Source organism: Pongo abelii, chromosome 9 (genome assembly GCF_028885655.2).
Source record: "Pongo abelii isolate AG06213 chromosome 9, NHGRI_mPonAbe1-v2.0_pri, whole genome shotgun sequence".
Taxonomy (NCBI): domain Eukaryota; kingdom Metazoa; phylum Chordata; class Mammalia; order Primates; family Hominidae; genus Pongo; species Pongo abelii.
The window spans coordinates 13888344-13900016 of NC_071994.2; the positions used below are offsets into that span (position 1 = coordinate 13888344).

Below are 11673 nucleotides of genomic sequence, written 5' to 3' on the forward strand. Positions count from 1 at the left end.
AAGTGACATTTAAGCCACATCTGCAGATGCTAGGTGTTAGCAAGTCAAGAAAAAGGGAAAAGCAACCCAGGCAAAGGGAACAGCATGTGCAAAGTCTGGAGATGGGAAAGCACTTGGACTATTGTGGCCGTGGGAGGCCAGGGTGGACGGAGCTCACGGTAACGGGATCAGCGTGAAGCAGGGAAGGTTTGGAGGGAAAGGAGCACACAGGACCTGGAACTATGTGAAAGATTTTCTGTTTTATTCCAACGGCAATGGCAAGAAGGCATTAAGAGTTTAAAGCAAGCAAGGGATGAGATGAAATTTATGTTTCCTAAAGTTTATTCAGCTATGGAAAATGGGCTTGGGAGGGTGAGAGTGACCCTGGGGAGACTGGGTGTTGGAGCTCACCCCCGCCCTTCCTAGAGCCCAGCTCCAGCCTTTGGGCCTGTGTCTTCAGCACATAGCCTGGGTTGGCTGTCACCAGAAGCAGGAGCTATGGGAATTTTCCCAGCATGCATGCCGAGGAGCCCAGGGCTGTAATAGACTTACTAGTAAGAGAGAATCTGAGATGAAGCTCAGCTGAGTTAAAATGAAACAGATGACTTTGCAGCAGGACTTGTCAGAGCCTTTGATTGGGAACTGTAGCTGGTGAACCCTGGGGAAGGGCCTAGAATGTAGCATATTCTATACTTATTTTGAAACTGTGTTTTCTATTGAACATTTTCTACCAAGCCCAGTCTGAGAAACTGCTCCGTTTTCTCTTTGCCTTTCTAGGGCATATATGCTAATGAACATGCTTAATTCTCCGTCTCACAACCTCTGCTCAGGGAAGTGGAACACCATTCTCTTTGGTTACAGATGGGGAAACAGATGAGTTCGGTGTTTTATGCATGGGACCTTGGGGAGATTAACTGTTAGTCTTGGTAGCCAGCGAATCACAAGATCATCCTGGAAGACTGTGGGGTGTCAGCTTCTTCCACTTCTCCTGTCCATGTCTTGCAGACAACACTGCCCTGTTCTATCTACTTAGGGACGTCACCATTAGTGTCCACCTCTCCTGACTCTCCTGATTGCTTGCCTTTCCTCATGATCTCTATTTTTTTTTTTTTTTTTTTGAGATGGAGTCTTGCTCTGTCGCCCAGGCTAGAGTGCAATGGTGCAATCTCAGCTCGCTGCAACCTCTGCCTTACACATTCAAGTGATGCTCCTGCCTCAGCCTCCCCAGTAGCTGGGAGTACAGGCATGTACCACCACGCCCAGCTAATTTTTGCATTTTTAATAGAGACAGGGTTTCCCCATATTGGTCAGGCCGGTCTCAAACTCCTGACCTCAGGTGACCTATCCGACTCAGCCTCCCAAAGTGCTGGGATTACAGGCGTGAGCCACTGTGTCCAGCCTTCTCATGATCTCTTATTGGCTTTGGGAGAAGTAAGAAGTTGACTCCCTCAACTAAGAGCTTCAGTGCCCTATTTTTTTTTTTGAGCTGTAGTCGCTCTGTGTCGCCCAGGCTGGAGTACAATGGTATGATCTCAGCTCTCAGTGTCCTTTCTATGAGAAGACAATGAGCCCAGCATTTTTGGTGCCCAGGTCTTTTTATGATGCTTCCAGCACAACCCCCTGAAGCCCCTCTGTCTTCCTGGTTCCATCATGAAGTGTCCCCTGCTGGGGTCACTATGTTGGGGGCCATCCAAGTGGATGTGGTCATTTTCATCCCTGCCCTGGCGTTGTATCCCCAGTGATGTGAAGGAAAAAGACGAGCAAAGAGAAGCAGCTCCACAAAACCTGTTTCAGTAGGTTATGTTTTTATTCTACATTATTGGTAGGACAGGGAACAGGGCCAAGACCTCCACACTCCCCTGGGAAGAACAGTCAGGAGAATTAGATACATCTAAAGTGGGCAGAGGACAGAGGCCAGATCATCCCGGGAGGTGGCTGGAAAGACTTAGGCTTAAGCCACGGGAGCCAGGCCGACCTGGTTGTTTGCCCTGTCGAAGACAGTAAAGTACTGGCGGATGAAGACATCACCCAGGATCCAAAGCTCTCCAGATTCGGTGGGGACGTTCATGCCCTGGAAGCCACTGATGCAGCTCCCCTCGCTCTGGAGAAAAGGAGAATAAAAGTGGAGCTGGGACACCGATTCAGTAGTGATAGGCGCTGGGTGATAAACATCCAGGGCGCCCTGGTCCAGCTGCAAGGCACATGCAAGGAGGAGCTTCCTGGCTCAGTGTCCAGGGACTTGGCTGTTCTTGGCCTGGAGTCGGCCTGCAGAAGCAGTCCACTGAACGACTGGTTTCTATGCATTACTGGTCATTATCTGGTGTTTCTGGCAGGCACAGGAACCCTGACATCAGCATCGGTGCTAAGGGGCTTAGGGAGAATTCAGCTGCTAGGAAGGAGTTTGAAAACCCTGCTGCCACAGCCTTTTCTCATTGTTATTCTGATCTGGTCAGAGGCAAAGCGGATGAGCTATTAACCCTCTTGCCTCAGTAAGTCACTGTGCTTCGACCTTGTCTGCACATCACCTGGGGAGCTTTGAACCCCCGCAGCCCCATCCCATTGCTCAGGCCTTTCCCTCTCCTAATGTAATCAGAATCGGTGGGGGAGCCCAGGCATCAGTGCTTCTTGTTGAGTAACATGAGTCCACTGGCAAAATTAGTTTTCCACCTGACGTTATAATAACAGAAGGGAAAGAGTTTTCTTGTGGCTCGTATAGCTAAAGATTTGCTACTTGATAGAGATGGTAGAAGTGTGGGAAGCCCCAGCCTATGGAAATTAGGATTTCCATTTGCCCAACCCTTGGTAGCTCTGATGTGATCAGTCTCACTTGGTTAACCTAACTGCACTCTGAGGGTGGGGAAAGCTGCCATCTCTACATTTTGGATGAGAAAACTAAGGGTGAGATGAGCTGTAGTTTGCTCAGAATCAATGGGCTAGTGATTCAGACCCAGGACTTGGACCCAGGGGTCCAAATAGAATCCTATTTTCACTCGATTAACTTTTACGTCACTTGTTCCCTTAGGGGGCTGTATCTGAGTTCTTATTCCTGCATTTGTTTTTAATATATTCTTTTTCTCTGGAGGCTGTCTAGGGCAGATGTTCATCTGCTTCTGCCTGTTGGCTTCAGCTCGTGGAAGTGCACTTTCCCTCTGCAGAGGGGGACTGTGTGGCCACATTCTGTGTGAACCCCTCTAGTGGTTGGTCCAGAGCCCCTCACCTGCAGGATGTAGGCACTGGGTGGCAGGGGGTACTGGACTCCATTGATGGTGAAGACGATGTCGGGCAGGCTGCTGATGGCTGAGCAGCTGACCACCATCTGGAAAGAGTGAGGGTGGAAAAGTTAGAAGGGTTTTCGTCCCTTCTGCCTGGCACACCCACTACTTGAGTGTAGAACAGAGCAGTCAGGGCTGGACTCACGTCGCCGTCTGAGTTCTCGCTGGCTCCGATGTCGCTCTGGATGTTGGCAATGGGGCTGGTTGGGCCGGTCAGCAGAGAGGTGCCAGTGTCAACAATGGCCTGGCAGCCCTCAGCGCAGGCGATGGCCTCTCCGTTCATGGTGATGCTGAGGGTAAGAAGCAAGTTAAGGTCCCTGAGCCCTCAGGGGTACTTCTCTCCAAGGAGGAACCAGGAGGTGAACCCAGACATTTCTTCCCCACCCATCCATTGGCCAATACGTGAAATTTCTGTTTCTCTCATTCACGCACTCATTCATCCCGCATTCATTTACCCTACAAATATTTCACAAGTGCCTACTCTCTGCCAGGCATGGGAAACGCCAAGCTAAACAAGACAGCCTCACAGTTCCAGGCTGCAGGGAGCTCCCAGCCTAGCTAGCAAGATAAGTTATGTTGGCAGAAGGGCAAGATGAGCAGCCAGGCATGTGGCAGGGAACAAAAACAGGGTCCAGGGTGAGAGGTGGTGAAGGGGAGCAGCCAGGGGAACAGACATCCGGGGATGCCAGGCAGATGAAGAGAGAAGGAGGACATCATCAGGGGATGGTATGCGGGGAGGGACAGAGACCAGAGGGCTGGGGCAGGAATTGGAGGAAATGGTGAAATTTTAGCATGGCTGGGCAGACATAAGGTGATCCATGTGTCCTGGTTTGCCTGGGCTGGTCCCAGTTTTAGTACTGAAAGTCTCTGTCCTGGGAAATTGTTCATTCTTGGGAAAACCCACACAACTGGGCACCCTAGCAGGCCAGCTGGGGGAAGAACAGCGCGGAAATGAAGCTGCAAGGCAGACCAGGGAGGCCCTGAAGGGGAGGGTGGAACGAAGTGACTTCAGACAATTTCTTAGCCATTTTGGCCCACTTCTAGACTGAAAGTGACATGTTTCCTTGAGTGGGAGGAGCATGTGCTGGTTCACAGGCCCCTTAAATTGTGAGATGTGTGAACAGGTGGGTCCCCCGCTCTCCCCGGGGATGCTGGTGTATGGTCCTGCCTCCGTGACTAGGAGGACAGTGGCTATCTCACCCTTGCAGAGTCTCGGCTTCCCAGACAGCTCTTCCCTCCTCCCTCAGGGAGGTGTCTTTCTAGGGGTCTCTTTGGCTTGGCCAACTTCCACCTTCCCCCTGGAGTGTGTTCCCCTTTGCCAGCTGTTCCTGGGGGGATTCTGGAAAGCTGCTTAGCTATGAATCCATAAGGAAATGGGATCTGGGGCCCAGGCCTGGATGCTGCCCATCCATGGCAGTCTCACCTGTCCACGGTGATCTGCCAGTAACCCTCGACAGTAACAGGCACCCAGTTCAGACTTCCAGTGTAGTAAGAAGAGTCAATGCCACCAAATATCACCACGCTGCCACTCTGGTCATCGCTATGGAAAGTGAGGGGAGAAGACATGAATTTTTTTGTTCGTCCATTTGTGTGACCATCTGCTGTTGCCTCGTGAGAGCTACCCTTGATTGGGCACTTTCCAGGGCTGTCCTGGGGTGTGACCATGTGGTTTCTTTTCCTCTTAGGCCAGGGCCCATGCAGTGGGCACTGTCACTGTTATTTCCACTTACCATGAGGACACTGATCCTGAGGGAGGCTGAGGCCACCTGCCCAAGGTCACACAGCGGGGGAGTGGTGGAACTACGTTTGGAAGAACACAGGCCTTATAGGTTGAGTGTATGGTTTCCACTGTGGTACCCACTCTAGTTGCCATGGGGACCCCAGGGAAGTGAGTGTGTGACAGTGTCGGCTCTTAAAGACTTGATGGTGGAGGTCACTGGTTCTTTGGTGGGAGCAGTTTTGCCCCCAGGGGAATGTCTGGAGACATTTTGGATTGTCATGATTGGGTGGGGTTAGGAGATGCTGCCGACATCTCATGGGTGGAGGCTGGGGATGCTGCCAAACATCCTACCATGCACGGGACAGTCCCTGGCGGCAAGGACGTATGCGGGTCTGAAATGTTAACAGTGCCCAGATCGAGAAACTCAGATCTGGCTGGGGAGATACAGTGGCCCCACATGAAATATTTAAGTGCTCATAGAGGCCGATGATGTTTCAGAGCCACCTCGAACATTAACTGGCCAAGAGGAACACACGACAAAGAGCCTTCCTGTTGTAAATTGCAGGAGTCCTTGTTATTGCAATATTCATTTTCTAAATCTCTGCAGTTTCAGGTTAGATGCGGAAGCAAATGTCGACGGCAATAAGAAATTAATCATCCAGGGCCAGGCACGGTGGCTCACGCCTGTAATCGCAGCACTTTGGGAGGCCGAGGCGGTCAGGAGATCGAGACCATCCTGGCTATCACGGTGAAACCCCGTCTTGAATTCCTGACTTCAGGTGATCCTCCCGTCTCAGACTCGCAAAGTGCTGGGATTACAGGCATGAGCCACCACGCCTGACCAAGTGTATTCACTTTAAATGGCATCTTTGGGGGCCAAGGATGAGGGAACCGGCACTGAGGGGTAAATGGCTGATGATATTTGAGTTGTGCACATCAAGGGGACAAAGATGCTGGTAAAATAAGATGGAGCGCACATGGCCCGTCAGAGACAGACTTGGCACTATTACTCTCCAAAGACACATTTCTCCAGCCTCAGACATTGACTTTCCAAATCCCTTGCTTCCCAAGACCCTCTCCATCGCAGCCAGCCTTGGACAGCTCCTGCTGAGCCAGAACACTGTGACGTCTGGAGGGGGAGGTGGGAGGAGGCCCCTCTCCACTCAACTTACGCGCTGAGGTAGACAGAGAAGAGGTCCTGAGAAACTAGGCCCTGGTTCCAGATGTTGTCAAAGACGGGTGTGGCCCCAGAGGAGGAAATGCTGGGGTAGGCCAGCCCCAGGATGCCGTCAAAGGGAGCATAATACAGGAAGGAGCCGGGTTCGGTCTCGCTCAGGCCGAAGATCTGATTGGTGTCAGAGATGCCTCCAACCTGGGTGGGGAAACCGAGATGATGTTCACCATCAGGTCATGTTCACTGAGCTCTGGGTGCCAGCCTGAGGCCCAGAGCCACCCTGGTTCATCTCATGCAGGACTTGGCTTCCAGGGTATCAGCCTGGAAGGACAGGAGAGGGACTGTCTCCTGGAATGCTCGTTCCTCTGCTGGAGGTAACCATGGCAGCTGCTCTCCAGATGGCCACAGTCTATGACTCAGGGTGAGATTTTGCTGGAGGACAGATGGTCACTGGGTGTTTGTGTTTCTGATGAACAAATGCAAAGCAGACCCTAGACCCTAGGCCTTTGACGCCTGCCATGCCCCGCAAGTAGCAGGGAGGGCTTGTGGAGACTTCATGACTTGGGGTGCTGCATGTCGGGAGAAGAAGGAAGAAGAGGAGGTGCTAGTAGAGAATTGAGCCTTTATTGAGACTCCCCACACTCCATAAGTTTCTGCTTGTGTGGAGCTGAGGCTGGCTTATGGCTCCTGGCATCCCACCCTTTTACTGACTGCCACCCAAGCTAGCAATGTCTGTGACATCTCTGCTGCTTCTCCCCGACCCTGCACCCCCAATCAGGTTACTTTTGTGATCACCAAGACTCATCTTGCTGGAATAAGCTTATTTTGGGTGTGCCTGATGGGGGGATGCAGCGGCAGCCTGCAGGTGCCCACCTGGACAGTGTCGTATCCGAGGATGCCTGTCATGCTGCCGGTGCCATAGGCGATGGAGACTGTCTCGCTGGTGGATTGGTAGGTGGAGGAATCCTCCGGGTTGAAGCGGTTGTGGTTGGCTGCAAGGACAAGCGGTGATTGTCAGTCTGTCAGAGCTGGGTGAAGGTCATGGGCTGGGATGTCTTCCTGGGATGGGGTTTCCTGGCCCTGGGAGGGGCTCTCGAGGTGAGCAGTGACCTTTCCCTCTAGACCCTCGGAGCCCAAGAGACCCCAGGTCCTGTCCTGTCTTGTTGAACTACTGGGACCATTCACTGATGAGAGGTCCCCAGGGCCTCTTGGGGACCCCTCCAGGCCAACATTGAGGGGAGCAGGCCTGTAGCTGCCCAGTGATGAGCACTTTCACTGTCTAGCTCCCGGCCAGTGCTGCTATTATGATGTGGATGATGCCACAGGCACCTCATCTTCATTAAAACTCAGGTGAAAACACTAGAAGAGGAAGGAACCTGCAACACACATTGTTCATGACTTCCAAAGACAAACTCTCTTTCATTAGCAAACCTATGATTTTTTTTTTTTTTTAAACGAGCTCAGCACTGACCTCCGGCATATTCTAGCCAGGCTTTGGAGCCATTTTCTCACACGCACTGGACTCTTTCCTGGTGGGCTATTCTACAGCCCTTTGGCCCCATCTTGCTTTGGGCCCCCCATACTTCCTCTCCCAGGCTGTGGTTATTTAGGAGAGCTCTCTGCCCTCGGACTGTGTAGTCTTTGACCGCGGGGATCATATCACTCATCCCTTTACCCCCTGAGCCCAGTGCTTGGCAGGTAGTAGGTGCTCAATAAATGCCTGTTGAGTGGCTCCAGCAGGCTTGAGGTGGGAGCTGTCTGAAGCCCGTGGGTGTCCAGGGTTCCACAGGGTCGGCTGGTGCTGGGGAGCGAGAGTGGGGTAGGGCGGGCTGGGCACTTACTGCAGGCGAGACTGGAGCAGTAGACTGAGGGCACCCACAGGTTGGAGGAGCCGGTGTCAAAGATGACCGTGAAATCCTGGGCAGGAGTTCCGATGCCGATAGTGCCGAAGTACTCCATCTGTCCAGGCAAGGACAGGGCAGTTCATGGACCGGGGACTCTGTTTTGGGGCCTCCCTAGGGGCTGTTTCTGGGTCATCTCCTCAGTCCACCTCTCCATCTTTTCCTTCGTTCCTCACAGTTCTTGTCTTTCTCTTCCCAGCCACTGCCTTCATCCTTCAAAGCCCAGCCGTGGCGTCCCTTCCTCCTTCAAGTCTTCCCTGATTGCTTCCCCAATTTACCCTCTGCTCTCTGCTAAGCACTACAAGCACTTAACAATCTGCTGTTCCCTCTTCAGCTGTTGTCTTGTCTGTCACAGTCTTCCCATCCTTACAGCGCATGTTCTCGGAGAATGGGGGTGGAAACTTCTAGCACCGGGCAAGTGACAGCTTAAGTGCTTGTGCCTTAAATTGTGTATCAGAAGCTAAGCAAACCACCTAAAGATGGAAACGTGTCCAGTTTTCTTATTTCTACATCTAGATGTGTACAGCAGGTTGTAAGAAAGGGCATTGCCAGTATTTTTATTCTTTTTTTTTTTTTTTGAGACAGGTCTCGCTCTGTTGTCCAGGCCGGAGTGCAGTGGTGCAATCTTGGCTCACTGCATCCTCCGCCTCCTGGGTTCCAGTGATTCTCCTGCCTCAGCCTCCCAAATAGCTGAGATTACAGGTGTGTGCCATCACGCCCGGCTAATTTTTGTATTTTTAGTAGAGACGGGGTTTCACCATGTTGTCAGGCTGGTCTCGAACTCGTGACCTCAAGTTATCCACCCGCCTCAGCCAACCAAACAGTATTTTCTTAATGGCAGCATTTGCCTGCCTTGCCGGCTCTGTTCCCGCCACACTGGTCTGCTTGCTGTTCTTTGGTGATGACTAGTCACTCCTGCCCTAGGGCCTTTGCACAAGCTATTCTTATGCCAGGAAAATGTTTATTCTAGAACTTTCCTTGGCTGATCCTTTTTTCAAAAATCAATCATTTGAATCTCTAGTCAAATGTCCCCTCTGCCAACAGGCCTTCCGTGACCACTTTATCTAAATTTGCCCCCTCTCTATCTTCTTTTTCCCCATAGTCCAATTAATTAATTTGTCATGGCCCTCATCATTACCTGAAATTATCTTACATGGTTGTTTATTTGTCATCCCCTTTAGAGTATAAGCTCCAGGAACTTTGGTTATTCACCATCATTTTGGCAACTTGCATAGCCTCTGGCACATAGAGAGGTACCAATATTTGTTAAATATTTGTGAACTAAATAAATGCGCTAACCAAGCCTCTTACCAAGGGCCCCCCAGACCCCATGCTAAGTACTCCAGAAAACATGATTGTGTTAATTCCTGGCAATAATCTCTGATGCTAGATATTAGTGGTTCTGTTTTCCAGACCAAGAAACAGGCTCAGAGTATTTAAATGACTTGTCCAAGGTCCTGTGGCTTAGAGGCACTAGGACCCACATTTGCACCAGGTCTGTTGGACGGCAGAGGCCAGTCTCTGAACCACGGGCATCACTGCTTTGTGCCCTGTGCCCTGTGCCAGGCACAGAGGGGACATACAATATCTGTGGGAGGGCAGGGTGTTTGTTATTCGGTCTCAAATAAGAAAGTCAGGGTGATCTTTCTGAAACTCGGATCTGATCTTGTCACCCCCCTGTTTAAGATATACCAGAGGCAGTTAGGATGGAGCCTCTCTCAGTCCACCCCTCGGCTCCTCGGGCCTCAGTCTGCAGCACCCTTCTTCCCTCCCTCTCGGCTCCCCTTCAAACGCACTGTGCTCCTGCCTGCTACAGGGTTTGGCACAAGGGATCAGGCTCTGCGGAGTTCTGTCTTGTTCTCTTGGAAACTCCCGCTCTTCCTGCATGGCTCCAGGGAGGCTCCCTGCCCAAGTGGCAGACTCTCGCAGTGTGACACCTTCACTCTGTAGTCCTCCTGCTGCCTGTTCTTTTCATTGGTTTGCGAGATTCCTTGATTACTGTGTTTGTCTCCTAGGCTATGAGTTTGGTCACCGCTGTCTCCCCCTGAGCCCAGCACAGGCCCTGACATATAAGGAGGCGCTCAGAAGAAATTAACATTGCATGAAGGAGTGAACGAATGAATGAATGAACAAAAGAACAACAGCTTTGACTGTGAGCTTTCCTGCCTGCCCTGGGCCCCTGACATCTAGGGGGCAGACTCTGGGTCACTGCCTGGAGCCTCAGAGCCCAGGCCTGTCCTCCAAGACCCCTGGGACACCCTCTTTCCTGCCGGCCAATTCTGCAGAGTTGACCCCACCACTTGCCCACACACTCACATCCAGGTAGTTCTCCAGGGGCTGTTCATCTACCAGGGTGGGAGCCTCCCACTGGGGGAAGTACTTTCTGGCTGGGTTGAGGTTGTGCTTCTTCAGGAAGTCCTTCAGCAGGCCATGCTCAGACAGGGTGCGCCTCAAGGACTTCTTTCTGATGAGGGGGACTCTGTGGTTTGGAGAAGGAAGAGGAATTAGGCAAGGATTCTGCACAGCGGGTGCTGTGGCAGCCCCAGAAGGGAAGGGAAGCTGGTCTAAGAGAGGAAGAAGGAAGGAAGGGAGACGCCCCCACTTCTGCCCAATAATGCAAAGAAGTTAAGCTGACTAGTGGTGGAGCTGGGAACCAAACCCAGGCTGGACTCTTAACCAGCTGATCTAAGAGACGAAGATGGAAGGAAGGGAGAAGCTCCCACTTCTGCACAATAATGCAAAGAAGTTAAGCTGACTAGGGCTGGAGCTGGGAACCAGATTCAGGCTGGGCCCGAGTTTTAACCATGTCTGCAGGGCTGCCTCCCAAAAGGGCAGAGAGAGAGGCAGAAAACGGGGATGGAGACAGCGGTAGAGAGAGAGAGAGAAAAAAGGGAAGAAGGAAGACACGGGAGGAAAGAAAGGTGATGTGAGAGGCAGCATCTTCACTCCCACGCCACCCGGACTCACTTGTACATGATGCACTCAGAGAGCGCCACCAGACCCAGCAGCAGCAGCCACTTCATGGTTGTTCCCGGATCCGAACTCGAGGGAGAAGGCAAGACGGGAGGAAGGTGCAGAGCAACAGCATGAGCTGCCCCTTATATACAGCTTGGGTCCCACCTTATTGGCCTCGGAAAGTCACAGGTTCCCTTGATCCCAAACAGAAAAGCTCCTGATAAGATTGTCTCTGCCCTGAGCCACATTCTGAGACCTTTCCAGCTGAGGCACTTTCCATTGTAACCTTGTGCCATGGGGAGGGGGAAGGGTGCCATGGGGGTGGACCCGCAGAGAGAGAGAGAGGAGCAATGACCTGGAGGCTTTTTTCTTTTCTTTTTCTTTCTTTTTCTTTCTAAGCAATGACTTTGAGGCTTATTTGTTTTCTTTTCCTTTGTTTCCTTTCTTTTCTTTCCTTCCTTTCCTTCTTTCTTTCTTTTTCTTTCTCTCTTTCTCTCTCTCTCTCTTCTCTCTCTCTCTCTCTCTCTTTCTTCCTTTCCTTTCTTTCCTTTCTTTCCTGACGGAGTTTTGCTCTCTCGCGCTGCCACAGGCTTATTTCTGAAGCATCGACAAGGGCCTGTGTTAAAACTTTACAGGCTGAGCATTTCGACAAAGTTGGTTAAAAGTGCGTTT

General features: G+C 51.6%; 1 protein-coding gene across 1 annotated transcript; it reads right to left on the minus strand.

The window, feature by feature from the left end:
* Nucleotides 1–1930: 1930 nt before the first annotated feature.
* LOC100294580 (pepsinogen A) lies at nucleotides 1931–11069 on the minus strand. The gene is given in 9 exon segments (NM_001159800.1): nucleotides 1931–2080; nucleotides 3197–3295; nucleotides 3397–3541; nucleotides 4675–4791; nucleotides 6144–6343; nucleotides 7019–7137; nucleotides 7987–8104; nucleotides 10363–10525; nucleotides 11014–11069. Coding segments are annotated over 9 exon segments (1167 nt in total).
* Nucleotides 11070–11673: the final 604 nt, after the last annotated feature.